Raw genomic sequence first — 27,940 nt, 5'->3', positions numbered from 1 at the left:
CGTCGGGTGCCAAGTTCCGCCGGAACGTAAAAAACAAAAGTAGAAGTAAAAAGGGTGGCGATGCGCCAAATTGTATTGATCGTGAAGATAGATTACATAGACCTTGGGTGTACATATTTATACCCATGGGTTGATACAAGTTCTTGTTGGACAAGAAAGAAACTTTTCTAAAGATAAAAGGAAAAGATAAAGTCCTTATAGGACACTAAACACACTTTCCTAAAGATAAAAAAAAACTAACAAAATATTCCTAATTAATAGATAACTTGCCATGCCGCATTCTTTTTGAACTCTGTCGTTTATGGATAAGCTTCCTTTAGTAGATTGATTTTCTTAACCGAATATAGCAGGAATCCGACTATTGGCGACTTGATAACTCTCATAGGCTGATTTTGAGATGCCGTAGCCGATAGTGACTCTAAGCCGATGATGACTTTGGGCTTACCAAATTTCACCGTCAACAGATAGAGAAGACTAGAAGAGGGGAGAGGGAGAAAGAGATAGAAAGTGGGACCCATAGTGAGGCCCACCGTTTGGCCAGTGGAGGAGGCTGGCCACATTTGATCATCCAGAGAGTCTATTTGGCCATTCAAATAGCTTAGCAATCCAAATAGCAAGGCTGTTTGAGTTTTTTCAACCCAAACGTAACGGCCCCACAGTACGCGTTGAGGCTGGCCAAACGCGTCCCAGTTGCTGCCAGTGCCACTGTGACAGGCCACGCCGGCCACCTCCTCCAGTCCTCCATCCGCTTTACAGCTTTCCTTCCCGCGGAAGCAAATCGTGTCCGTCCGTTGTCCACCCCACGGCCCCACTGATCCCCTCCCATGTGATGCGCTGCCGCCGCCGCCGATCCCCCGCTGCTCTTTCCCTCGCTTTCCCCTCCCCTCCTCCCCTCACGCCACTCGCCGCCGCCCATGCCGCCGCCGCTGCCGCATTCCCCGCCCCCACCGGCTGCCGCGGATGCGCTCGGCCAGATCTTGCAGGCTCTGCTCCCGGCGCTGCTCTTGGCTGCGGAGTCCGTGAAGGCGCTCCACGCCCGGTGGCGCGCGGTCCACGGCACGCTGCTCGCGCTCCAGACCTCTCTCGCCGCAGCACCGGACTCGGCCGTCTCCCACCCTCTCTTCGCCGACCTGGTGGCCTCGCTCCTCCCGGCGCTCCGCTCCCTGCAAGCGCTGTCCGCGCGCTGCCAGGACCCGTCACTCCCTGGCGGCCGCCTCCGCCTCCAGAGCGACCTCGACATCGCTGCCTCCTCGCTCTCTCTGCTCCTCCACGACCTCTCGCTGCTCCTTCGCTCGGGGATCCTCTACGTCGATCCGTCGGCTTCGTCCCCCAACGCCATTGTGCTGCAGGTGCCCGCGCCAGCCGCGTCCCGGGCGGACAAGTCTCTCTTCATCCGGGACGCCTTCGCGAGGCTCCAGATCGGGGGGCTCGATCTCAAGCTCAAGGCGCTCGCCTCGCTACTGGACTTGCTTGCCAACGACATCGCCGCGGAGTCCGCGCACATCGTTGCCACCGACGGGGATGTCGCCGCGCTGCTCCGCCTGCTCGACGCGTCGTCCCACTCCGCGCTACGGGACCGTGCGGCGGCTACCGTGGCCCACCTCGCCACGGCCTGCGTGGCTTCGCGGAAGGTTGTGTTCGACGAGGGCGGCCTTGGCCCGCTCCTTCGCGTGCTCGACTCCGGCTCAGCGCCAGCCACGCGGGAACGCGCCGTGGCGGCCATTGAAGCCATCACCGCGGACGTCGGCAGCGCGTGGGCTGTTGCGGCATACGGAGGGGTACCCATCTTGATTAATGCGTGCCGACCTGGCTCCGGGTCCCCTGTGGTACAGGCTCTCGCTGTAGCGGCGCTCAAGAATGTGGCTTCCATCGAGGATGTGCGCTCAGCACTGGTTGAAGAGGGTGGACTGCCAATTCTTGTTGATCTGCTTGCAAGCGGCACTATTGACGCACAGAAGGGTTCTGCTCTCTGCATATGGTCTCTAGCATCCTTGGGAGACCATGAGATACAATACCAGATTGTCCAAGCAGGTGCATTGCTGCCACTACTGCAGGCGCTGCACACTGCTTCTGGCCTAGATCTCCATGACACTGTCTTACGCGCTATCCACGCACTCGCAGTGGTCCCTGCTGCTGCTAGAACTCTCTGCTCATCGCCGCTCTTCTTCGCGCAACTTACAGACCTCATGTGCCGTGGTGGTAGCATCTTGCTGCAGCAGATGGCCGCTGATATGGTTGCTGAACTTGCACCTGGCGTGAGCGACGACACCAAGCGGTGCATGGCACCGTGCATTTGCATGCTGGTTAAGATGATGGAGACAGCTAAGCCAGCTACTGTACAGGAGTCAGCTGGCCGTGCCTTGCTTGCTTTGATGACCTTGAAGTTTAACCGGAAGGAATTGGTCAGGGATGAGAAGAGTGTGACTAGGTTATTGCACATGCTTGATCCGAGGAATGAAGAGATTGATAAAAAGTATCCAGTCTCAGTTGTTCTAGCTCTAGCCTTGGGTGGTGGGAATGGGACACGGAGGCGGCTTGCGGATTCTGGCATTTGCCAGCATTTACAGAAGTTGGCTGAGGCTGAGGTGCCTGGTGCAAAGAAGGCTTTGCAGAGGATTTCTGGCAATCGACTCAAGAGCTTACTCTCTAGAGGATGGAACAACTAGTCAGTCTGCCATGTTGGGGTAAATATAGAACTTTCTACATCTCTCCTTTTGATCATGATTATATTGTATGGTTGTGAACTTTACTAACTACTACCAATTTTGCTCCCAAGGCCAGAAATTTTACTCCCTCTTTAAGAAGGATGAATTTCACATACAATTTTTTTTTCCATACTGGAACTACGCATATTGCCATGTTCCAAGATAGGACTTAGTGACTGTTTTAGTTGTTTAAATCTTGCAAAAATATTATAGCATAGAGGTTATCCTGTTGTAGTCTGTTTTCTGTCATTCCTTTGCTGTATGATTGTCCAGGTTTGGTAGGAATAACATGGACAGGTTATGGGAGGATTGAGCCACAATGATTAGATGTATCTTTTCGATAGTGGTGTGCTGTTATGTACTTTGTAGCTATTTCTTTTTTTGTACTTTCAAAATGCAAATGCTTGCTGAGAAATATCATGTCATAAACTGGTCTGTGGTGGCAATTCGTGTGATTGGTGGGTTGGGTAGGTGAATGATATGGCTGGCCATTGAGGGATCGGGCCAATTAATGCTTATAGCCATAGCAGGACAGTGTGCCATGTAGCATCTGGAGTGGAGGATTTGTATGTCTTTCGTATGCCTTAGCCTTAAGACAGTAGAAATGATCAAGAAGGCAAAGCAAATACTGCATTGAAGAAACCAGGAAGGAGATTAGTGAGAAGGAGAGAGTGAAAAATAATAAATTAGAAAATGTACAAGGACTCATCAAGAATATATTTGGTTTTGCACTCAACATGATTGCTTTTCCTTCAATGTAGTCACAGGGACTAATACAAATCTCTTTTATTCTTTTTTTTATTGCTCACATCAGAATCTAGTTAAAGTATGTCAATCGTGTAACATTAAAAATTTAATGCATATGGTATTGTTGAACTTTGCTAATGTAATTTAACCTAGCATGTGAATTGTATGTAAGTTCCTATAATACATATAGATAATGTAGAAAGCTGAAGCATTCCCTGCATTTGCCGATGCGCTAAAAGTTTTGTACAGCGTATTTGTGCCTTGCATCTTAGCCTTTCCCAGTCTGTCCACAGAAGACATATCCTACAAATAACTTATCTATATACGTTTGCCTATTGATTTTTAGTCATCGTAGCCTCCATCCAGTAGTTCACTATTAATGAGACGTACTTATAATATTATTACATATCTATAGCATGCAAATTTATGAACTGTACCATGTTGCTCATTTCAAATGCTGATGTCTATTCAATTGGATTCTGATATATGGTGGTATATCACATGCTCTCAAGCATACAAAACAACCTGTTTAAAATAAGCATAGAGAAAACTTAGCAATTTGTTAGAGTATACTCTGGATTCAGACTTTTTATGGGCAAAATTGTAACTTTTTATTGGTACAACAGGATGCATCAGTTCAGTTGACCCGATTTCTACCTGTCTTTGGTTCCAATTGCTTCCTCCACTAAGCTTTACTAGAATTCCCATTCACTTGCTGAATCATTTTCATTTAGTCTGCAAACAGAACTCTACAAAGAAAGACAAGATCATGTTTTCTTCCGGCCCATGAATCTTCTACAAATTACTAGTAGTATTATGGTCAGAAGTTACTGAAGTACTGGTTCCAGCCTACCATGCCATTTACTGAAGTACTGGTTCCAGCCTACCATGCCATTCTCATTATTCCTGCGTTGCAGTTTTTTTTCAGCGGGAATTCCTGCATTGCAGTTGACTGAGTAGTTGAGTCTGTTAAGCTCTAGCATAGTGTACAGATTCGATGCTGTTGCTGATAACATGTATAATTTGCATTGTTTTTTCATTACATTCCTAGCGTTTTTGTAGTTCACTTGAGCGAACTAATTCTTATGATCCCGTCTTTTTTTTTTTCAATTTGCAGTTGAAGAAAGCCCAATGTGGAGTGCTTATAATTATAGAAGAACCCTCAAGTATTTAAATTAGGAGTCGTCATCATACAAGACCACCGAGCAAGAGAGCGAGGAGTTCTCTGTTTCTCTGCGGCCTAAAGGTGGGCAGTAGCTGGTATTTGTAGTATATTGACAAAATAGAAGAGCATTGGATGCAGCATTTTAGGAAGTATCCTTGAGCTTCTATTTTCTTTTTGACTATTTTCCTTCTCTTTTCTTTGCCTCTCCCTTCTCCCGTGTAACTGACTTGTGAAGTTGCTGCGTGTTTGTGTGTTGATTTGAAATGAAGGAAATGTTTCTCGTACGAGATTCTCACATTACCAGTGTTCATTTTATGCTTAAGCTGCTATCTCTATTGTGTTTGGGACACCCGGGAATGCAGAATCACATGGATCCAGAAAAAGAAAAAAAAGAAAGAGGAACAAAGTTCACAACGAACATGCTGGTGGAGTATATTTATGTGACACAAGTATAATCATACGAAATTATTCATACAGAAATATTTTTGAAGATGAATCTAATAACATTAATTTACTTAAAAATATTATATTCTAATAGAGTAATTGTTGGTCAATCCGAACAAAACAAAACATGTCCTATTGTTTTGAAATTGAGGGAGTAGCGTTTTAGAGTCTATGTAATCATCTAGCCAAAGTAATGTCTCGTTGAGTTTGAAAAGTTTAAAACGGGAGGAAGGACATTAGACTTATTCTATGGGAGCAATGTTCTTTTTTCTTTTCACGAGTCATCACATTGATGGTTAAAAAGTAGCTCGCCTAATTGTTGGCAACTTAGCATTCCATTAAATCGTAGATCATGTCATCATGTGGCATTCCATTAGCACCAGGATAAATCTAGTGTAGACAACACACTGAACTTAATCTTCTTTAAAACACTGAACAATTACACACATTCAGTCAAGGGCTTGAAGGGCCATGATGGTTTTTCCTTGCAATTTGAGATTCTATTCGATATACAGATTGAGCATAATTACAACATATAAAAAATTATGCACTGCCAAAAAAATACATACTGGTACTGCTAACGCAGAAACAACAATGGTATAGCTCCCGATGCATCCCTCTTATTCGCTTGAAAAACACTGAACTAATACAGTGAACTGCATTGGCAACCGATCCGGTTTCTATGCCCTTTAACATCAACTACAACTCGGGACCTATTCTCCAAAAATGATAAGGTTAAACTTGCGACTACATGTACTGGGAAGTAGTATAATGATGAAAACACAATTAAAAGGTATCACTGATAGTTTTCTTACCAAGGTAGTCTTGTTACTATGATAAACAGGTCTCTAGAGTCACCGAGAGACAATTGCCAATCTTGGCACACAGGCTGCTCTGGGTGTGCTGCTTTCTCAACATGAGAATGATGCTGGTAAATGCTTTAAACTAGAGATATCAAATAGTTCCATAAACCTTAGGTCAGATACTCTTGCTTTGGCAGCAGCAAAGCGCTGATATTCATCAAATATTGAAGTTAGGCACCAGCGTTGCAATTTCCTCAAGCAACCAACCACACAGCCAGTTCGATGCTGCACAGATTTCTTTTGTTCACAATTTTGACTCAAAACTTATTGGAATTATGGGAAGGCAACCGTAACGAATTGTAATCAAGCTATTTTACCTTTCCACGCTTGCAGTGAATAAGCACCGGGTGATTTGCCACATCTACAAAAAGAATTTGATATCTAATCAGGGGGGAAAAACAATGCGACAAATTAGTAGCTTAGGTCATTTTTAAATACCTAGCACAACTTTTAGAGCCTCACGGATTCTATCTTCAGGTATGTTCACAAAGGGCTCCTGCAAGCAACATCTATTTTCAGTACCAAAACCTAGTTCCTGAACATGAAAATGACAATTTATGAAGAAGCATCTCAGGTCGCAGGAACAAGGAAGCAACAGAGTTCTGCGATATGACATATGAAAAATATATAGCAATGCAGGAGATTGTCCTGCTATTTCCCGCAAAAAAAAGAAGATAAGAAAATTAGCATACAAGCATACTACACTTTATACTTGGATAAAAATGATTAGCTTGTAAACAACGGAAACGTAGTTGAAGGCTGAATTGGTTATCCAATACTGCTCAAACAATACTAAGTTACTTAAGACCACCATTTACTGCTACAGACATTTTCTCAATTTGTCCAAAAAAAAATACTGAAACACATGGCTTGAGTCCTCAAGCTAAAATCATTGAGCTTCAATACATGCCACCAGCTAAAATCGGTTCTTGCCAGCCAGTAATGGAACATAAAATAAAATTTTCAGAAGCTGGATTTTACTTCAGTTTTCCAACCCAATTCATCAAGTAAAAGGTGTCTATTCCAAAATTTCCGTGTATCATAAAAGAGCCAAATTAACAATATAATCCAGAGAGAAGAACCAATTTTCCTTTTTGTTTGGCACATGCTGAGTATGAGACCTCTGGATTTAATCCACATCACAAAATTACAAGATCGAATTTTAGCTCAAACCACTATGCAATATAGGAAGTGCCATACTTTGGCAACTTATTTTTAATTATAAGATAAAAATGTGTCCACATTGTTTGTTCCTTTTGAACTGAAAAACTTCTAGGTTGTTATAACTTACTTATGATTTAACAAAATGTGTAGCTCACTGAGTATTGAAGGAAAAAAAATACTGGAGATGCACAATCACACAACAAACAATGCGCCCAAGGATCACAGCAACATAACTGACACAAAGTTTCTGACAATTCCTATCAACAAATAGAGAAAGAAATGACTAAAAACCCTTTTAACGGCGAAAAATGACATTGACCAAATCAGATGAAGCTTCTAAGGTATTGGTAGTTTCAATATGACATCAATTTATATGTTATGTATTTGTGTTGAAGTCTGGAATTATTTCCCATTTGTTCCAGAAAAGAACAATGTTTCCTATAATGCATTTATATCCTGTGTATTTGTGTTGAAGTCTACAATTATCTCCGATTTGTTCCAGAAAAGAACAATGTTTCCTATAATGTTTTTTTTAGGGGATACCTAGCAGTGTGATTTTTATAACCAAAGAGAACCAAACAGTCTTACAGAGATATGTACATAAAAGGCAAAAGCAAAAACGAAAGAACTATAAAGGTTGTAACCAATCAACAACTATTTGTCGTAGGGGATTATATGTTTCCTATAATGTTGCAATCATACTGGACTGAAACATAAAAACTTGATCCTGAACAAGCTAAAGTATGCCAGTAGAAGGGGAAAAAGACCAATGGGGATTGTCTGCAGTACTGCCCATGCTGGAGAAGTCACTGACATGTGGACCTGTGCCCACATAGTTTGCTCTCGCTCTTCTTTTGCTTTTGGGGCCAAAATGAAAGAACTATGGAGTCAAACTTTCTTTTTTCTCTAGTATATTAAGCTATATCCTCTTCTGATGCCTTAATCATACTTCTTTTAGACCATATTATCTATCCAAGCAAGGGGCTATTTGGACGTTTGAAACAAGGTATCCTACCTAAGTACTATCAGTGGCAATATGAGCAAGGACCACAATACAATTTAACAAAGTGTTTGGGGGCTGTTGAGGTTGGCCTATGGAGGTGCACGCATATAAAAGATATTCTAACATAAGAAATAAAACCGTACTATGTGCCCTTGCATCCTCCTAGTTCCATGTGGATTTGCCCCTGATTATTATGCACTGTTAGTTTTGCACTAAAAACGCGACAATAATGTCATCTAGCACTTCACATCATTAGGACGACGTATTGCAGTTAAGACAATTGCGACATTATTTAGAAAAGTATCCGATGTCTTTTACTGATGCTACTAAACAACTTTTCCAAAATAAAAGTGACTAGATAAAGAAGCGTCTCTGCCTGTGAACAAAGACTAGATCCAAATTAGAATGCCTGAAAGAGTTCTAGTTTGATTATACACGTTGACAGAAAAGATCTAACAAACATGAATCCAACAAAATGAAAATCTTTGTGAAGTACTTGCTTACTCAATTTTCTTTCACTAGTTAACTGACACATCATATCATCTACCTGAGGTAGTGTATGCACCAGATAATTGAACCAGAAACCAAAAGAACATAATGGACCACTTGAAATATCCATGAGTGGATGCTAAAGATATCTTTATATACAAGCTACTGTGCATCACATCTGAATTTAGCAACCTGAAAAACCCTAGGTTATGAAATGATTACAAAACATAAATATTTACCGAGCCCCAGTACAAAAGACCACTATGGAAGCTCAATCATCACAGGCTTTCAAATAGAGTTTATTATTTATGTCACACTAAAACAGTAATACATATAAGGGATTTTCTCTAATACATATCAGGTAGAAAGAGTACAGGCCTTAGAAGAGGTGCAAGCACAAAATAAATACAGCATATTATCTAATAAATTCCCCCCAAATCCAACCTTCATTTTGCTAACAGGTACAGGGCACCTGCTACATTTACGCAAGTAGATTTTACACTGCAAAAGATTGCTATCTGATGTGTTCTACTGAATCTGGGCTTTTTTTTAGATAATGGAAGCTTTATTTAGACTCAGTTAATTACATCAAGATGATACAATCAAACTGAGTCACCCCCGGCCTCTGCATAAAATGCACACAGCCAAAAAAGAAGAAAGAAACAACTAGAACATCTCCCAAGCACAAAAGTTTGACAGAAACATATATCTTAGTGGCTATCAATCCGTAGGCTAGACCGCCACCCATGCTCCTGGGTAAAAAACTCCTGTGCCACCTGGTCCAACTGTCGAGATACCGCCGTATATCTTAGTGGCTATCAATCCGTAGACTAGACCGCCACCCATGCTCCTAGGTAAAAAACTCCTGTGCCACCTGGTCCAAACGTCGAGATACCACCATAATAGTATCCCGCGGTCCCGGTTGGTGGAGGATAGCGAATCTGGGCTTTTGATAGCAGCAGCAATCACTGTCTATTTTACCTGTGCTTTGCATCAGCGCATTTAAGATTTGAGTTTATCATCAAATTTCTGAAGTTGGCACTGCAGTCTTAGTTGCCAAATCTACTATGGCTTAGTAAAGTGTGGTCTAGCAGAATCAAATTATAGGACAATTTTTGTGGAGAGATGCTTTCAGCAAAAAGCACGGAGTGGAGAATGCAGAAGCTCAACTTGGAGAAGGCATCTATCTATTTTTAATAATGTCACGGATGGCTTAGTACATGGTACAAAAGTACTAAGAAGAAGATTCGAGAGTATGAAAGCACTGACAACATGAAGCCGCACACACTGCGATTTTGACAAATATTAAAACAAGGAATCCGTGACTAATCACGAGTACTAACAACGAAAGGAGATCTAATTAATTAATTAATTAGCTCAGTTACAAATAAACTAGCTGTTGATGAATCGAATCTAGGAGTTCATATATTTCTCATAGAGTTTCACAAACAAATATATGAGCCACTTTTGAACAATTTGAATCATATATATAGCTGAGACTGAGATGAACAAATTTTAATTCAGAACCGAGAAGATAGCAGGTTCAATTCAAAGTTGTTCACCTTGGAACCGTCGATTCCGAACTGGAACAGCCTGATCCCGTGGGCGCGGAGGAACTCCTGGTTCGCCTCCGGGTACGGCTCCGGGCAGAGGCACCTGAGTGGAGGGACACAAGAAACCATGGAGGTGACAACGCCATCTCGATGGACAAGGCAAGAGCAGGTGGACGGGCACTCACAGGACGGAGCGGAGGCGAAGGGACTCGACGAACGGCAGGTTGGAGATGTCGGGGAAGCCGGAGCGGTATACGCCATGATCCACCATGGCGAAGTTGAGCGGCGGCACCAGCAGCCCCTCCCCCGCCGCCGCCGCCGTCGCCTCGCCCTCCTCCTGGCGGAGCAAGATCGAGCAGGGCGGCGGCATGGCATCGTCGGTATGATCCCTATCGTCGTCCTCCTCAGCCAGCGGTGGCTGGTTCTTCCGGTGTTGGGCGTCCTGGGTCAGCACAAGGCTGCAGGTGGCCTCCTGCCGCATAGCTCGCTCGAAGACGGATGCAGGGAATGTGATAGGAGAGCTGATGGTGGATTCGGATTGGATTCCTGCTCGGTGGATGTGGATGTGGCTGTGGATGAAGTGGAGTCCCCTCCGCTTGGGTTGGGTTGGGTACTTGGGTTGGCGCCGGAAGGAGGGAGGAATAGGGCGTGCGCCGTGCGGTGCCGACAAGACGCAAAGAGTTGAAGAGACAAGAGAGGCCGGAAGAAAAGAAGAAAGAAGCTCCAGGTGCAGTGCATATTCGATGAATCTTCCTTACAGTCCAGAGCTGTCGCAGTTCCGTGAGTGAATTTCGCCCTGTGGAGCTTCTCTCAGTCTCCTAGAATTTCAGAAACTCCTTCGAACAGTTCAGAAAATAAACTATAACCATAAGCTGAAAACCTTTTTTCTATATTTTTAGAAGCTAGTGGTTTCTTAAAATTGCTTAAACAGGCCCTATGTCTATGGTATGATAGAACGCGGATGCCTTTTGAGAAGACTACATGATTTACTGATTATTAAGTTTTTTTAAATTAATATATGATATCTTAAAATATTTTTCTACAGTTTTTTTATAATATTTAGCCGTTTGAAAAGCGTAAGCATAAAAGCGAGAGGGTTTTTTTTCTCTTTTTGCAGTCCAAAGCTATAGTCATAAGAGAAAGGAGGTGAGGGGGAGGATGAGATTTTGCACTGGTGACACCCTTTACAGGGGTAAGCTAAGCCACATCCACGTGTTTTTTTTCAACCTAATTCAGTCGGTTATATTTTGTATTTAAATTCTTAGATTTTTTTCTATTCAATATTTTACGGTATTTGCCTTAAAATTTATAAACAAATCAAACATCCACATGTTCCCTCTTCATCTTCTTCTCCGTCACTCCTCACTACTTCTCCCCTTCCGCATCAACGTTGCATCTTCCCTCTCTCTCCTTGGCGGTGCCCGAAGGAGATGAACTTGAGCTTCCATCCCCCCTTCCCAGGTCAGTCTTGAGCTCGGCCATTCAGGCCCTCACAACCACATCTAGGCGGAGCAACGCAGATTGGGGCAGCAGGGGGCAGAGATCAGGGTGGTGGAAGTGCAGATCAGGGCGGTAGCAGTAGATTTGATCACGTCAGTGGTCAGAGCGGCGGAATAGTTGTTGGCGGCACAGATCAAGTCGTCGGTGACCTGTGGAGCTTCTCAGGTAAGCCCTTCGTCTCCCATGCTTACCCCCTCACCATCTTCGTCGCCAGCCTTGAACTCATAGGATATGTGCAGTGGTGACAACCTCACCCCGTTCGTGGCGGCAACGACACGGGGCAAGACCTTTCCTAATGTGTTTCCTTACCGGTTCCTCACGTGCTAGAGCCGTGGCTCTATCGAAACCATGCATGCCTCTGGTGGGGTTCATGTCTTCATGCAGTGGTGCGACTCTCTCCTACTAGCACAAATATTCGCCACGGGCGGGGTGAGACCACACGCCAGCTAGCAGCGTTGGCCATGGCCCAAGTCTACTAGCTATATTTAGGTCATTAATCACAGTGCATGATACTCCTTGAATAAGTATTCCTAGATGTCATATAAGTCCAAGGCTCTCTTAGGGCACTCATAGTGTGAGACACTGCTATAGGAGCCTTAGAGGAGAGAGTATGAATGTATTTGGTTTCAGCCATTTCGTCACTATTTGCCAACAAATTTTGCCACACTTGCGTAAGTTGAGGCGATCAAATTCTTGGTCACACCTTAGCAAGCCTAAGGAAATCTTGTCACACTTTTTTGAGACATTGATGTGTGGGACTCACTCCCTCACTTTGCCAAACTTTGCCACACTTTCTAGGATACTTGTTTGTTTCACTTCCAAAGTTGTGGCATGCCAAAGTTTTTCAATTCAAAGGCCCACATGTCATACACCCATCTTTTAGCCAAAAGTTGCCTAAGGTGTGGCCATCAATTTATAAGCCACAAATTTGGCTATGTTTGGCATGGAGGTTTGGCAATGTTTGGGAGTGAACCAAACAACCCCTCAATTTTTGAATGAGAATCTTGTCATGGTAGTGGCTACCAACCAAACAGTTGTCACTATGGTCAAATTTGCCTAATATTAGACGTGGTAAAATTGTGGCTAGCAATCAAACACCCCCTATGTGCCACATATTCTAAGACCACACCCTCTATCTTACTGTACAATCAAAACAAACTCTGGATCTAGACCAGTTGTGCAACTACCTAGGACCTAGAGTAGAGAGGGCCCATTACCACCCCTACCCTTAGCCTCTAGGCATGCCTGTGGCAGTGTGCCCCCACGGCTAGTGCTTTCTCTCCGTTGTCCGCTTCGGCGCTCCTTGATCGCGATGCGACGAGGGCATGAGATTAGGCTTTACTCAATTCCTTAACTGATACTAGGCTGTCGTTAGCATTCCCTCTGTTTGGAGCGTATAAGACATCCAGGCCTTTTTTTTAGTATCTAGAGATCACGCAAATCTCATAGATTATTACTAGCAGTCGAACTCATATAGGTGTGTTCCTTCCAAGATGTCTGTAGGCCAACATTTCTGCTTTAAGAAAAGCCACTTGCATCACATTAATGTATGAACTAACCTGCCATATAGATTAAGATAGAAGTACATCAAACAAATGAGCCCAGTTAAGGGTCTCTCCTCCCAGTTACCTAATAGCTTGTTTTGCCTTAATAACACATTGGGATCATAGGGAGTAGGAGCTGGCTTGCAATCACTGCAACCAAAGCGACTTAAGACATTGTCCATATAGTGGGATTACACGAGTGTAACCCCACCATCATCTGTTAGTAGCTTAATGTTAAGAATAACATCAACCACCCCCAAATCTTTCATTTCAAAACTTTTGGACAGAAAAGTCCTTGACCTCCTCAATTACATTGAGGCCCAAAGATCAATATGTCATCGACATATAAACACAGGATCACTCCCTCTCCCCTACCATAGTGACAGTACATGCATTTGTTAGCTTCATTCACAACAAAGCCAACAGATGTCAGTGTTCTGTGAAACTTCTCATGCCACTGCTTAGGTTCTTGGTTAAGGTCATACGAGGACTTCAATAGTTTACACATCATTCTCTCTTTACCTTCCAGTACATACCCGTCTGGTTGATCCATATAAATCTCCTCCTCCAACTCTCCATTAAGGAAAATTGTCTTAACGTCCATCTCATGAATGAGAAGACCATGAGAGGCTACCAGAGCAAGTAGTACTCGAATCGTGGTCAAGTAAACAACTAGTGAATAAGTGTCGAAAAAATCATCGCCTTCCTTTTGGATATAACCCTTGGCCACAAGCCTTGCCTTGTACTTTTCAACTCTACCATCAGGCGTAAACCTTTTCTTGAAAACCCACTTGCATCCTACAGGTTTGCACCTGTGGATGCTCGACGATTTCCCAAGTACATTAGGCATAATAAAGTCCATCTTGTTGTGTACCGCTTCCATCCAATAGTCAGCGTCAGGAGATGAATATGCCTCTTCTATAGTTCTTGAAGTTTCATTCACAAGGTATACGATATAGTCATCACCAAAAGACTTTGCAGTCATTTGTCTCTTACTCTTTCGAGTAGCTATAATGTTATCCTCCTCAAGATTTTCCTCAGGCATTTGATCATTGTGTTCTATCGGCACAAAAGACTCAGGCTGCTTGTTGGCAGTCTCAGCAGGGACGGCATCTTGATGCGGCGGCAATGGCTTCTTTCGCTTATGCATTTGCCTCCCCCGCAGAAGCGACGACGTCCTGATGTAGCAGCGGTCTTCCACAATTATGTGCCGGCAAGGGGCTCCATCTCACTTTCGGTGCTCAGGGCGATGCTGGTGTCTAGTCACGATGGTAATGGCTCAGTCTCCAGCTGCTACATCCTTTGCTAGCTTGTGTGCGGTTAATGAGAAGGCCACCTCTTCCACAACCTCCTTTGCTGATCCTACAAGAAAGCAGTTCCTGCGCCACCATCCGAATTCTCATGTGATTTTGGTTGACCGGGTTATGGAACCGTCTTTCTTTTGGTTTCTTGGCAGCAGTAACGATGCAGGGCTTGTCGTTCGGGTTGGGCTAAGATCGCTTGTTCATCCCTGGTTGGCATGATTGCAGTCCTAGCTCATTAGATTCAATGGCGAGCTTCGTGGAAATCATTTGTTGAGTCTGATGAAGCTTACCTCAAAATCCACGACTCAATAGCAATCCTCTAACTTGTGTCATTCCCGTGGAGGCAGCTGAAATGGATTATCGGTTTGTCAAGCGGTGTGCACGTAAAAAGAGGCTCAAGGATGCAGTCGTCGCGACAATGTTGCGGTACCCTGTCGATTTGCTCCTCTCTTGCTGCTCGGTTTCCTTAGTAAGTATGTTTCCTATTCTCAATTAGATTATCTGTTGGTGATGTACTAGAATTTATTCCCCTGAACCCTGTCTTTATTAATAAAACTTTATGAGTTCTTTTTTTAAAAAAGTGTAGTAGTCATCTCACATGAATTGACTAAAAAGTCTAAAACCATTCGAAGCACTTTGTTTGTCCAAAGCATTGGGATGGAAAGTTGTGAGGTTAAAGGGAACATATCCTGTACACACAAGATACACTTTGTGCCCACCAAACAACAAATATCACAGATAAATTTAGAAAAAAAATGTACATAAACTTTCAATAAACTTTCAATAGTATTAGACCTACGTGTAAAATCTTAACCTTAAATTATTTATATTTTAACCATAACAAGTAAACAAAATTTCTAACAGTTTTAAGACTACAATAGAAGGAATTTGGAATTGATACTAAATCTCTTGAGAAGAGATCAAATTAATCTCTATAGTATAGAAACATCCAAACAGAGATTATGTTAAAAAAAAGAATTAATCTCTCTACACTTTTTGGGGTGTTTGGATAATGGGTTATGAGAGGTGGGCTGAGGAATGAAAATGACTGGAGGACGAAAAAAATTGATGACTAAGGTAGAAACTATTCCTAATCCATTTAGCTAAAACACGCCCTTGAAGTCAATGCTGTCCAAGCTGGAACTTACTGATGTGGTCCATGTGGAACACTTTGATATTCCGTACTTGATTTGACTGGGAGCAAAAATGTCTTTTAAGATTTCTAAGTAACGTCACAGTATAAATTGTTGTAGGTTTTAAATAAATTCATGCTTGGATCCATATATGTCCTTCGTATATGTGTCCAAATTAAATTGGATGGTAGTTAATCTAGACTAGGGATAAATAGGCAAAACATCTTATAATGTGAAAGCATATATGCAACAGATGTTAGTTAACCTAAACAAGATAAATCTCTACTCTCTACTACTTAAAAAGTCCATAGTGGTGGAGGTGACTCCAACCCTGACAGCCACGTGTAATACCAACCGTACGATCGTGAGATACAACGGCCTACATTTCCTTGTGCATCCCCTCGGTTGTGGATCGACTCACCCCTCCCCACCGCGCTCTGCCTCCTTCCTCCCCACAACGGGGAATTTAACTATTTGCTACTTTTAGATTTGGCAATTATCCAAATACCCTCTTAGGTTCGTGTTTAATAATTTGCCACTAGAGAGAGGTGATTTCTTAACTATTTGCCACTTTTGCTCACATGGCGTGCCACCGTGGCGTGCCCGCATGGAAAGCAACGTGGACCCCACCCGTCACCCCCTCCCCTCTCCTCCTCCTCCCTCTCCGAGTCTCCGGCCTCCGACGAGGTAAACAAGGGTCCGATCCATGGCAGCAACGGCACACTGCGTTCGGCGCTGCGCGTTCGCCAAGAGCCGGGGAAGGTGCCGCGGAGTAGCGCCGGCGGGCGCGGAGCCGACGGGCGCGAGGCCGACGGTCACGGAGCCGACGGGCGCAGGGACTCGTGCGAGCCGATGGGTGCAGGGCCGGCGCGGGGTCGGCGGGCATCGACGACGCAAGATCAGCGGGTCCTAACAGAGGAGGCCGGATGCTTGACGAAGACGCCACCTCCCTCTCCATGTTCACCTCCGATGCTGCTCTTGACACCACGTCGTTGCTGCCCTGCTTCCACCACCGATCTGGAGGAGGCCGTGATGGTTGGAGAAGGAGGCCGGAGAGGGAGAAGGAGAGGAGAGGGGCTGATAGGTGGGGTCCACGTTGCTTTTCATGCCACAGTGGCACGCCATACAAGCAAAAGTGGAAAATAGTTAAGAAATCACCTCCTTTTAGTAAATTATTAAGTGCGAACCTAATAAGGGCATTTCGATAACTGCCAAGCGTAAAAGTGGCAAATAGTTAAATTGCCCCTCACAACACCACCTGTCGCTGATTCCCTGCCGCATCTTCTCATCGCCCTCACGCCCGGCCGGCCACTCCGCCCCGCGCCGTCTGTCGCCGAAGCCCGTCACCATCGCGTCACCATCGCGTCCGACCACCGGCGGTCACCAACCCCCACCCCAGCGACTACTATGCCGTCCACAATTCGTCGCTGCCGCCCGTCACCTGCGGGCCGCGGCCATATAGCCGCGCAATCCCCCATCCCTATATTCCCGTCGCGCTGCCTCGCCATCTCCAGATCACCACGACCATTCCTCCAGATCAGAGCGAAGAGCTGCTCCCCATCCTCGGCTCCTCCGTTGGGATCGAGAAGCTATGCGGTCAGCCTCCAACCAAGCACCGCCAGAGAGGACAGACCTGGGGCCGAGGTGGGGAGAAGAGGAGCGCATCGCCGGTTGGCCCGTCCGTCGCTGCCCCGGGCTCCCACCTCCCGCTTTCGTGCCGACTGCCGCTACTCTTCCGGATTGGCAGAGCCCAAGCAGGAGGCATCGACAAAGGTGATGAAGGTGATGAAGGCTTCATATGAGGTAGTATGTAATATAAAATGCAGGCTTGCAGGTTTGGACCTGTTCCCTCTGATGTTATTTCAGTTTGCTGCGGAAACCCATGTTTAATTGAAGAACCTTTCCGTTCAGAGATGCAAATTAGGTGTTAATTTCTTCAGGGCACCTTCTTGCAGCAGGAATTGCTCAAATCAGGTTTGTCTCGATTCCTATTGTTACCTACTCTCGTACTCTTATTCATATCTCGTGACTGAATTCATAATGTAATATCAGATCGATTACTTCAGTAAATTCTATGTTACATAACTGATTGAATGAAGGTTGTATGCATATGGTGGAACAAGGGTTGTTCCAAGATGAACAACTGGGTTACTCGCTCAGAAGATTATCAACTGAGATTCTCACCAAACCACTGTACTTAACATGGAGAAGCAAAATATTTTAATGCTAGCCTGAATTAACAAGCTTTACATTAATCTCTCCCAATTATTATGTTGTTGCAACCTATGCTGATAAATAATGTCCCTGCGCACCTTGATTCATTTATTACATTGGATTTTTTTATTGCAAAGTTTACAACTTAAGGGATCTAATTTTGATGTGAATATAGATGTCCCTTTTCAAAAGATGATAAAAAATAGTCAGTTTCAGTTTTGCTATGAACATACTTCAGTAACATGTGGTTATACATGCAGGTAAATCAATCCGTGGATTTGGTTCAGGTAATCGATGACTGATATGAACAGACTTAACAAATCGGTTCATGTTCTTGCTAATTGTTCCTGAGACTGATATTTATGTACCTGCTAATCATTATTTTCAATGAATGATCCTGAGGAATACACTAGTGATTTCCCTTGATCATTGAATGTGAGAGGTATTTAATTTGTTTAATGTGAAAGTAGATTTATTTTCTAGATAATTTCTCAAGTAAACTATTGGTTGTGACTGTTCAATGTTGAGGAAAATTGCTGATTTTCTCAAAAGAGCTATGCGATCAGTAAGCTAAACACAAGCATGCAGTATTGTACATGTACAGTAAGCTGTCATGAATTATAACCATGCCAGCTAGGTGAGCAAAACTGATATTTGGATAGGTTCAAGAAAATGCAGTAAAATATATGAAGCATATGCTATGGCAATCTGAACAGATATGCATATAACCTGATTCACAAGCAAATAATCTGAATAGAAAAACAAGTAGTGGTGGCAATAAAAATTCAGAGATGGCCATTCCCTCTTATACATGTCTGAGAAAAAAAACTGCTAATTAATTCAATGAATACAACTACAGATCTGTAGGTTGAACTTTGCTCAATTTATTTGTCTAGCTATAGCTACCCGTAGGCTTCCTTTATTTCCTGTATACAATCCTGTAGATTTCTACCTTATATGTACTGAAAATTAGTAGTCATGTACTTCTATTGTATCTTGCAGCAATCAAAAGCTCGTGAATCTTGAATACACTCCGCTGAGTGAACATTAGGAGTCATGTATCTTGCAGCGGGTGCAGGAGCACATGTCAAATTCTGACAAGTACATGTAAAACACTTGATTAGTGTTTGCTAATCAGTCATGTAGAGTTATGTAATCTATCCTTTTGTTTTCCTTTTACTAGGTTTTTGCGACTTATCCTGAGAGATGTTCCAATTATGAATAAGTTCATGATTTAAAATTGCCCTGATGTATGGGAACTACTATAGAAGACATTCCAATTGTGAATAAGTTCTTGATTTAAAACTGATCTGATGTATGGGAACTACTATAGAAGTGTGGATTAATTAAAATTATTGGCAACCCGAGCCTTCATTTTACATTTTTAATGTACGCTCGACGAAAACAGAAAATTGGTGCTGATGTGCGCTCGCTCGCAGGCTTACATTGGTTTGGTTTAGAAAGAAAAAACTCATGTGTGATGTGATGGATGATGTCGAGCGCTGCAAGGGAATGACAGTGTAAGGGTTGAAAGTTGTTTCTAAGTTGGATCAACCTTCAAAAAAAATAAGTGAGGGGTTAATATTTTTTTGTCAAGCTTAAAGATTGAATTCGATCCATGTGTCACTGGCTTCAAGGTAAACATGATTTTATTTTTAAATCAGGTATCTTTTCTATGCAAATATAATGAGTTAGAAAGTTTTGCAACCATATAATCATATAAGAGTTCAGAACCATATGAATGAACCATAAAAGATGGATGGCCTTAGTCAGCCCCAGCTTCTTCAGGGGCTACTGGGCAAAGAAACAACTTCTCTTAGTATTAGTCAATTCGTAAAATCCGTGATAATATATCTGTCTCAAAGGTCAAAATATGTGTAGTTGTCATAATAATTGGCAATTGAGTGGACACTTATAAAACATAGCGACGTGTGATCTGTATTTTTTTTCTCAAAGATTAATAACAAATGAGAAAATAACATTAAGGAGCAAGCAGAGTATGCACCAGTTCTGCAGGTAACGGAAAATTCATTGTGCTGTAATCCCTAATTAGGAGGTCATAAAACAACATCAGGAAAATATTATCAAGAACAGATAAGAATATGGGCATGGATGTTATCCAACTTAAAACCATGAAAACCTAGCTTTCAAGGATACACTTGTCCTCAATATTGTTACTTATTTGGGAGATTCCTGTATCTAAAGTCATGATTTTCTTATCTTCACACTCAGAAACTGTGTTGGAAAAATGGTTCTTCAAGACTGCAGAGATATCTGATTCTGACGCTCCAGCCAACTTAAACCTTTCAATGGACGCATCAAGATTCTTCTTCCAATCAGCGATATCAAGTTTGAATTCCACTTGAGAACGCTCAAAAAGCATATTACCCCAGAACAGGTGAATTTGCTGCCTCATTACTGCTGCCTGCTCAGCTGCCTCCTCTGGAGTCAACTCCCCTTGACCATCTGCATTATGTTGCTTCTTCCTTTTCTTCAGTGCCTCGCTAGATGGTTCTTTTAATTCTGCCATTCTTTGCTCTTCTACTTTCTCCCACATTTCTGTTGCAGCCCTCATCTTGTGCTCAGCACTGTCAAAAAGCTTGAATGTCTGTGAAGAATCCCAAGCAGACAGGTCAACCTTGTCTGCTAGTGCAAATGACCAATGAAGCTTTGCAGTCTCAAAATGTTGCTGGCCTAAAGCAAGTAGCCCTTCATAAAAGTCCGGCTTGATTTTAAGAGCCTCCTCGTACTTGCTCCCTGCAAGAGCATACCTATCTCGCACCCAATCATAAGCTGTGCAGAGCTGAGCTGACATGACTTTCTTTGGAGCCGATTCATCTAGGGGAATGCGTTTCCTTGCGGCACACATGTGCACATTTCCCCAGTTGAATAGGGCCAAAGCAGCAACCTCTTGGAATTTAGCTGCAGCCATCTCAAAGAGGGCTTGTGCCTCCTCACTTGTAACCGTTTCCTCAAGCGCCTCAGAGCACAGCTCCATTCCCAGTTCATGCAGGTCCAGATGTGCATCTGCATCAACACCAACCTGGTTCCGGAATAAATCTGCGAACTGAAGAAGCCAATCATCAATTTCAGCTTCCTTGCACTCAGCATGGCCACAATCTTTCTTCCCTGTCAGGGTGTTCTGTTCAGCTTCAGCAACTACATTCTCCACATCTTGTTTCGTCACCTCTGCATCAGTCACCACAGCTGCTGAAGCATGTGGAGAGTTATCTTCACCTTTCACCAGCAACTCATTATCCTGCTCCAGCTTCTCCTCTTCTGTTGGCATTGGAGGCTCCTGATCTGGGCTTACTTCAACAATGTGAAGTCTCAACATTGGAAGTTTCTGACCATGCCGTGCACCATCTTCTATCACCTCACTGCCAGCTATATCAACACAGGACTCGGCCAATCGAAGTTCTGCGGAACAAGTAATGGTAACCAGATCACCATCAGCATCCTTATACTTAATCAGCACAGCCTTGGACGATGGGAATCGTGATGCCACAACTTCACGGAGTGTTCGGAAGCTGCATTTTTCTGGCATCTGCGCAAGCCTTATATCATGATCGTACACCAGCTTGAGCGGCCTTGATCTTGTGACAACCTTCTTGTCCATCAGCGCTTTGTCTTTCAACGAAAGTGAAGAGGGAACCAGAGGTGTCGGCGTGACCTTCTGGGAGCTCTCAGCAGCTGATGCGTTGGCAGAAGATGGCGGAGAGTTGGAGAAAGGCACCAACTTGGGCGATGGTGGCGACGGATTAAATTTTGACATTGGAGGAACCGATTGCTGTTGTTGAGCAGGCGGAGGAGGAGGTGATGGTTTCTTGGGGAAAGGGCGAGCGGGGAGGGACGGGCCTAGGCCGGCAACAACAGCGGAGGCACCAAGAGCAGCAGGGGAGGGGCGGCTAGTTGGTTCGGGGGTGGAGGTGGCAGAGCCTGAGGCTGAGGAGGACGGGGATAGAATGCGGGAGCGGAGGCGGTGGACGAGGTCGACGGCGTCCTGGTGGTCGGGGTCGAGAGCGAGGAGGGCAAGGGCGTCGGTAAGCGCGAGCTCGTGGCGACCGAGCGCCTCGAGCGCGCGGGCGCGGCGAAGGAGCGCGCGCGGGAAGAGCGGCTCCGCCTGGAGAGCGAGGGAGCACTCCTCGGCGACGGCCTTGTGGTCGACGGGGCGGAGCTGGAGGAGGCAGGCGGCGCGGTTGCTGTGGAAGACGGCGCGGTCGGGGTGGCCGCGCGGGGCGAGGCGGAGAGCGAGCTCGTACTGCCGCAGCGCGCCGCCGTAGTCGCGGGACTGGAACAGGCGGTTGCCTTCCTCCTTGAGCTCGTGCGCGCGGCGCAGGAGCACGGCGGGGTCCACCAGATGCGGCGCCGCCCCGTTGGCCGCGGGGGGCTGGGACTGCGTCGGTGCCTTCGGCTCTGTTGCGGCGGGAGATGATTTGGTGGCGGCGGCGGAGGCGGAGGCGGCGGCGGCGGGTTTCTTCTTTTTTGCGCCGGATTTGCCCATGGGGATAAGTCGGGGGGAGGGAGGTGGTTTGGGAAGGCCAAGACGAAGACGACCAAAGGAGAGCAGATGGCTGTAAACCCTAGTCTCCAACGGAGAGGTAGGGTGAGCGTGAGTCTGAGAACGTTCGATCGACAAGGGTAAAGATTGGAATTTCGTCACAATGTTTTAGTGCTTTCACAAAAATCTATTTTGCCCATTTTATGCCACCATAGAAGTTTATTAAAACTAAGAGGGTGCCTGTGCGTTGCAACGGGAAAAACTATAATAACATTTATTAGATCATCATGATACAAGTCCAAGACCTTTCAAAAAACTCTTCTTCACTTAACAGGTAAAAAGATGTTAGATTTTCAAACAAAATGATAAAATTTTAGTAATCTATCTACCCTATAATGCACCAACTCATCTTACTCATACTCATTCATCATTGGACAAATCGGATGGCCTAAATCGCATACTGAACAATCAACGATCCAGATTACCCACCACCCCCTCCCGTAACTCCCGATCGGCCTCCCCTCCCCCTTCTCCCGTAACTCTCAATACCGAATCGGCCTCTCCTCCCCTCAATTCTCGCTCCCGCTAGGATCCACCGATCCGCCATTCTCGCTCCCACTCGGATCCCTCCCTTCGCCATTCTCATTCCCGGTAAGATCCCTCTCTTCGTCACATCGCTAGGTTGCCGATGAAAGTCGCCGCCTGCTGCCGCTAGGATCCCCCTCTCTGTCGCGTCGCTAGGTTTCCGACGAAGGTCGCCACCTGCTGCCGCTAGGATCCCTCCCTCCGCCACGTCACTAGGTCGCCGCTGAAGACGGCGATGCCTCGCCGCCTGCTGCGCACCGAAGACAACGATGCCCGCCTCCACCTCCAGTTCATTCGCTGCTCGCCGAAGACGACGACACCCGCCTGTTTCTGCCTGCCCTCGCCTACATCGATCAACCGCGTCGCCGCCTGCTGCCCGCCGAAGACAGCGACGCCCGCCTGTTTCTGCCTGCTCTCGCCTATATCGATCAACAGTGTGGATCCAGTCCACCAGATGCGTGTAAGCAAAATTGGCATTTCGTCCTTTAGTCTCTCTTTTTTTCAATTAATTATATCAACATAAAAGAATCATTACATGTTTTATACAGCACAGAATGCCTCATTTCGTCAATTTATTTTTTTTCCTTTAGTGCGTGCATGAATTTAGCACTAAAATTCAAGTGCCAGTAGCGATATATGTTTTCTCAAAAGTCACCGCACTTTCAAAAATAAGTTGATGGAGGTCAAAGAATATTTGATTCTTGCACTATTCATTTCTTTGGGAAATATTATCTGATAGACAATCAAGAGGTTTCAGAGAAAATTTAGATCATGATAAAAAAACAAAACAACATAGTGGTTGGTTATTATGCTGTCCCCGTCATGCCAAATAATAAAAAACAGCATGCAGTGTTTTTCTTTTTATACCAGAGTTAAATGGTTTTTCTTTCCTTGCAGCTGAACAAAGAGCATTCTGAGCTGCTGCATTGAGTGAGGCGAAGGTATGCCTATATGATGAAACTAAACATTATATCCAAACATTATATCCAGGATGACAACTAAGTGATTTTTCTTGTGTTTTTATCAATCTACAAATTATATGCCCTAAGAGCATGTGGATGTACGACAAGTTTATAATATATAAATTAGTTGTATGGAGTAGGACAGGTATATAATGGTATTCCTGTTTACCATGCAATTCTGAATTGGTGACGAAATTTCATAGGTTTTATATGAAAAGATTTTTGCATGAGCCGCAACCCTTTAATTATGTACTACATACTAACTGATTGGGAGTTTATTTTATGCTCTGGTTTTTATGATTTTGCCCAGCCGCCAATTCCAAGGGTCAGAAATAGAAGACCTGGAGGGAACAGAAAGAATCACCTTGCATGTGCCTAATTGCTCCAAATTAAAAGGTAAGCACATATCACTGTTTACCTTTCGGCCTGGATTTGTGCTGATTTTTGTCATCATCCAAACAATAAGCAGTAGGCTTTTTTACGCACATATAAATATGAATTATTTAATTTTTGCTAAAGAAGAACCCTGATGGATCTTTTTTGTAACTGGTTTGAAATTCAATCACCTTTAACTTGACTCCTGATTGCTAAAGAAGAACATATGCAACGCAATTCCAGTGACCAAGGTTCAGATCAAATCAGTTAGTGTTGCAGCTGAATGAGTTTTGATTTACCGTTTGAAAAACAAATAGTACTTCGCGATTTAAAATAGATGTTTCTGATAAATACCACATTGATGAACATGTCAAAGGGTTGCTTATGTCTTATAAGCTACTATACTACAATGGAGTATTTCAGCATTACCACCTTAATCTGTTATTCCCTCGTACATGAACACTGAAAACAATTATGAGTGGACATATTTTGTAAATATATGGAGCATTCGTTTTGTGGCAGCTTTAATTATAAACATGTAGAGAAAGGAGCAAAATTGATGAAATGCCTTTAGTTTTTTCTTTTGGCAAAATATTGAGGCAAAATTTCAGTTGAGGCAGGACACTATTGCAGCTGAATGAGTTTTGATTTCATCAGCATGCTATTTTCCACTAATTAATTATGTAATTATTCTCTTGATTCTTTGATCCCTCAAATATTAATTATTCTTTTACATCTTCTATTTATCGATATAGTTATTCCTACAAAATAATTGGCATCCCGAAGTACTTCTTGCAGGCAACAAGCCCGCCGCCAGGTCGTCCACCGCCGGTCCTAGGTCGCCACCGCCCCCAATCTCTGCCTAGGCACCCGCCTCCAAGCCACCAAATCTCCCTCGCCGATCTGCTTCGTTGATATGCCGCTACCTCCTCCACCAACGCACTGCCACCTCATCCGCCTCAAGCGCCACCACCGCCAAACCAAATCCCCTCTGACACCGAGAGGAGGTACACAAACCCTCCTCCCCCACCCCTCCCCCTTATCTATCTCCCCATCCCTAATATGGCTCCTAATCTTTCAGTTTGTCGTGCTCTGAATTCACATGTATTAGCTCTAAATTTCAGATGTTTGATATAGATTGTCCTTAGGATGCTAACTGCAAAGACCTCATTTTTTATTATTATTATTATTATTATTATTATTATTATTATTATTATTATTATTATTATTATTATTATTATTATTATTATTATTATTATTGTTATTGACGTCTGAATATTATGTTTGAGGTCTGGAAGTGACATTGAAATTGAGGTCTGAATACTATGTTTCAGGAATAGTTCTTTCCAAAGTTTGGAGATGTATTGAATGTATGCAGATTTGTAAATTGTACATTCTCATTAGTCCTGGTACTCTATCAAATTAGAGTCAACTAAATTATACCCAACTGTATGTTGTTCAATTTTTTGTTGTATTTCTTCACTGAAGTTTTTCGTGTGGACTGTTTTTTCTTTTTCTTGGCCTGGACGAAATTTTCAGTATTTATTATTCTTTTATGAATGGAAATGGACCGCTATTGAGTCTGCAAAATGTTAAACCAAAACAAGATATATTGCGAGAAATGTGTATGATTACAAATATGAAATTTAATAATTTGTGAACAAAAATATTATAACAAAAAAATATTTTAATAACTATATTGACCGAAAACACTATTGGTGTCTCAGGATATATTCTATAAAATACACATCTTTTTTCTTGCATCTGACATGCATAACATTTTACAACGGTTTTGATAAAAATATTTATTCATTTCGCGTGCGTCCTTCTTATGTGTGACGTGCGTACATGTATATATAACCTTGTCATTATATTGCCTCACACGTGGCTGATGTTTTCCATTACTTTCTTGTTTCGATGGAAAATAAAATTTAAATTATCATAAGTGTTATTTAATATACATGCAAGGGCACTAAATAATAGCATAATTTACTGACTAGGTATGGATGAAAATGGATCACCTATCGACGGCCCAGGTGGCACTGGCAAAACGTTTCTGTACAAGGCGCTTCTTGCTAGAGTGCGGTCCGAGGGATTAATAGCCATTGCAACTGCGACGTCTGGTATAGCAGCGTCGATTTTGCCCAGAGGATGTACCGCACACTCGAGATTCAAAATCCATCCCCATTAAGATTGCTCACAACAGCATGTGCAACTTCACGAAGCAAAGTGGCACTGCGGAATTGCTTCGCATGGCGTCCTTAATTATTTGGGATGAAGCTGCAATGACGAAGCGTCAAGCTGTTGAGACACTTGATAGGTCTCTTCAAGACATTATGGGTTATTCATTGCCATTTGGAGGAAAGGTTATTGTTTTTGGCGGTGATTTCAGACAGGTTCTTCCCGTGGTTACATGTGGGACAAGGGCCCAGATAACTGATGCAACATTGCAGAGAACGTATTTATGGGAAAATATTAGGAAGATATGATTGTCATGTAACATGAGGGCTCAATCTGATCCATGGTTTTCGGAATATCTCCTTAGAATTGGAAATGGCACTGAAAACACTATCAGAGATGATTATGTTCGCTTGCCTGATGAAATTGTGATTCCTTATGGGGATAGCGAGGATTCAGTGAACACACTGATTGAATATGTGTTCCCGTCGCTCAATGATGAGAGAAATACGACCTCCACGGAATATATGAGCACACGGACCATTCTCTCAACAAAAAATGATTTCGTGGATAAGCTGAACACGAATATGATCGACAGGTTTCCTATCAAGGAAAAGATTTATCATAGCTTTGATTCCGTCGATGATGATTCCCAAAATAACTACCCTTTGGACTTTCTGAACACAATAACTCCAAATAGCCTCCCTCCACATGAGCTGAAAGTTTAAGGTCAACTGGCTTGTTATTCTCCTCCACACCCTTGATCCTAACAATGGACTATGCAATGGAACAAGACTAATGACAATTAATAAATCACATGGACAAACCATCCCAAATGCCGGTATCTATCTTCCGGTGCCTGTATTCTCGCATAGGCAGCTTTATGTTGCATTATCAAGAGGGGTGTCAAGGAAAACGACAAGGATTTTGGCAAAGCCTAAAAAAAAAGTGGACCCCATAGGAAGAAGCACAAGAAATATCGTGTATAAAGATGTTCTTGATTGGTGAACAATGACAGGTAATAACACATGTTTTTAAGTTTTGTTGTAAAACATCATTTCAAAATTCATGGTTTATATTCATGTTTTAGAAAAATAAATTAAAAATTCGAAACATGCTGACAATTATCTTTTTTTTTTCTACAGCACGTCAGAAGAAACATGTATAGTACCGCATGATTGTTAGTGGCATAACTATATATGTATTTTTTTGCTTCAACCTTAGTAGCATCCGTTCTATGTGGAAATGTAACGCCTTTAAAATATAAAAAATCACTATGATGATATATCTTTTTCATTTTGAGTTACCAAATGTCACCCCATAGCATTAGCATGGCCATGTAATAGAAAAATAATTGTAATATGAAAATGCACTATATTATATAAAAAAAATACCACCCACTTGCGAGGCATTATAATGACGCAGATATATACACATGCACGCCACACACAAAAAAGGACGGTTATGAGATGAATAAATATTGATATCAATGCCATTGTGAATTATTTTGC

General features: G+C 43.4%; 4 protein-coding genes across 8 annotated transcripts; 2 read left to right on the top strand and 2 right to left on the bottom strand.

Annotated features, from left to right (window-relative positions):
- The first annotated feature begins 780 nt into the window (after nucleotides 1–780).
- Nucleotides 781–4,912, top strand: LOC4346471 (vacuolar protein 8). Its single transcript, XM_015756589.3, has 2 exons — nucleotides 781–2,684; nucleotides 4,570–4,912. The coding sequence occupies exon 1, from the start codon at nucleotides 915–917 to the stop codon at nucleotides 2,664–2,666; it is 1,752 nt and encodes a 583-aa protein (XP_015612075.1). The 5' UTR covers nucleotides 781–914; the 3' UTR covers nucleotides 2,667–2,684; nucleotides 4,570–4,912.
- A 597-nt stretch (nucleotides 4,913–5,509) lies between these two features.
- On the bottom strand, nucleotides 5,510–10,816 carry LOC4346470 (probable tyrosine-protein phosphatase DSP4). 4 transcript variants are annotated; one of them, XR_001540040.3, is made up of 6 exons: nucleotides 10,319–10,816; nucleotides 10,143–10,236; nucleotides 6,363–6,459; nucleotides 6,242–6,285; nucleotides 5,877–6,149; nucleotides 5,510–5,774 (listed from the first exon to the last, which is right to left on the bottom strand). XR_001540040.3 is itself a non-coding variant. In XM_015756587.3 (5 exons), the coding sequence occupies exons 1-5, from the start codon at nucleotides 10,612–10,614 to the stop codon at nucleotides 5,973–5,975; spliced, it is 708 nt and encodes a 235-aa protein (XP_015612073.1). In that variant the 5' UTR covers nucleotides 10,615–10,816; the 3' UTR covers nucleotides 5,510–5,972. The 4 variants fall into 4 exon arrangements, 2 of the variants coding, with proteins under 2 accessions (XP_015612073.1, XP_015612074.1); XR_001540041.3 differs by having other exon boundaries at nucleotides 6,363–6,420; XM_015756587.3 differs by having other exon boundaries at nucleotides 5,510–6,149.
- Nucleotides 10,817–16,880: 6,064 nt separating this feature from the next.
- On the top strand, nucleotides 16,881–19,137 carry LOC9266227 (uncharacterized). Of its 2 annotated transcripts, none has more exons than XR_001540071.3 (4): nucleotides 16,881–17,448; nucleotides 17,526–17,588; nucleotides 18,089–18,115; nucleotides 18,831–19,137. XR_001540071.3 is itself a non-coding variant. In XM_015756805.3 (4 exons), the coding sequence occupies exons 1-4, from the start codon at nucleotides 17,022–17,024 to the stop codon at nucleotides 18,852–18,854; spliced, it is 510 nt and encodes a 169-aa protein (XP_015612291.1). In that variant the 5' UTR covers nucleotides 16,881–17,021; the 3' UTR covers nucleotides 18,855–19,137. The 2 variants fall into 2 exon arrangements, 1 of the variants encoding a protein (XP_015612291.1); XM_015756805.3 differs by having other exon boundaries at nucleotides 16,881–17,417.
- Nucleotides 19,138–19,839: 702 nt separating this feature from the next.
- On the bottom strand, nucleotides 19,840–22,376 carry LOC4346468 (protein CLMP1). Its single transcript, XM_015756804.3, has one exon. It carries the CDS (start codon nucleotides 22,330–22,332, stop codon nucleotides 19,969–19,971), a length of 2,364 nt encoding a protein of 787 aa, XP_015612290.1. The 5' UTR covers nucleotides 22,333–22,376; the 3' UTR covers nucleotides 19,840–19,968.
- Nucleotides 22,377–27,940: the final 5,564 nt, after the last annotated feature.

The sequence above is a fragment of the Oryza sativa genome, chromosome 9 (genome assembly GCF_034140825.1).
Source record: "Oryza sativa Japonica Group chromosome 9, ASM3414082v1".
Taxonomy (NCBI): Eukaryota; Viridiplantae; Streptophyta; class Magnoliopsida; order Poales; family Poaceae; genus Oryza; species Oryza sativa.
The sequence above is the reverse complement of the archived record's forward strand: the minus strand, read 5'-3'. Positions and strand labels throughout refer to the sequence as shown.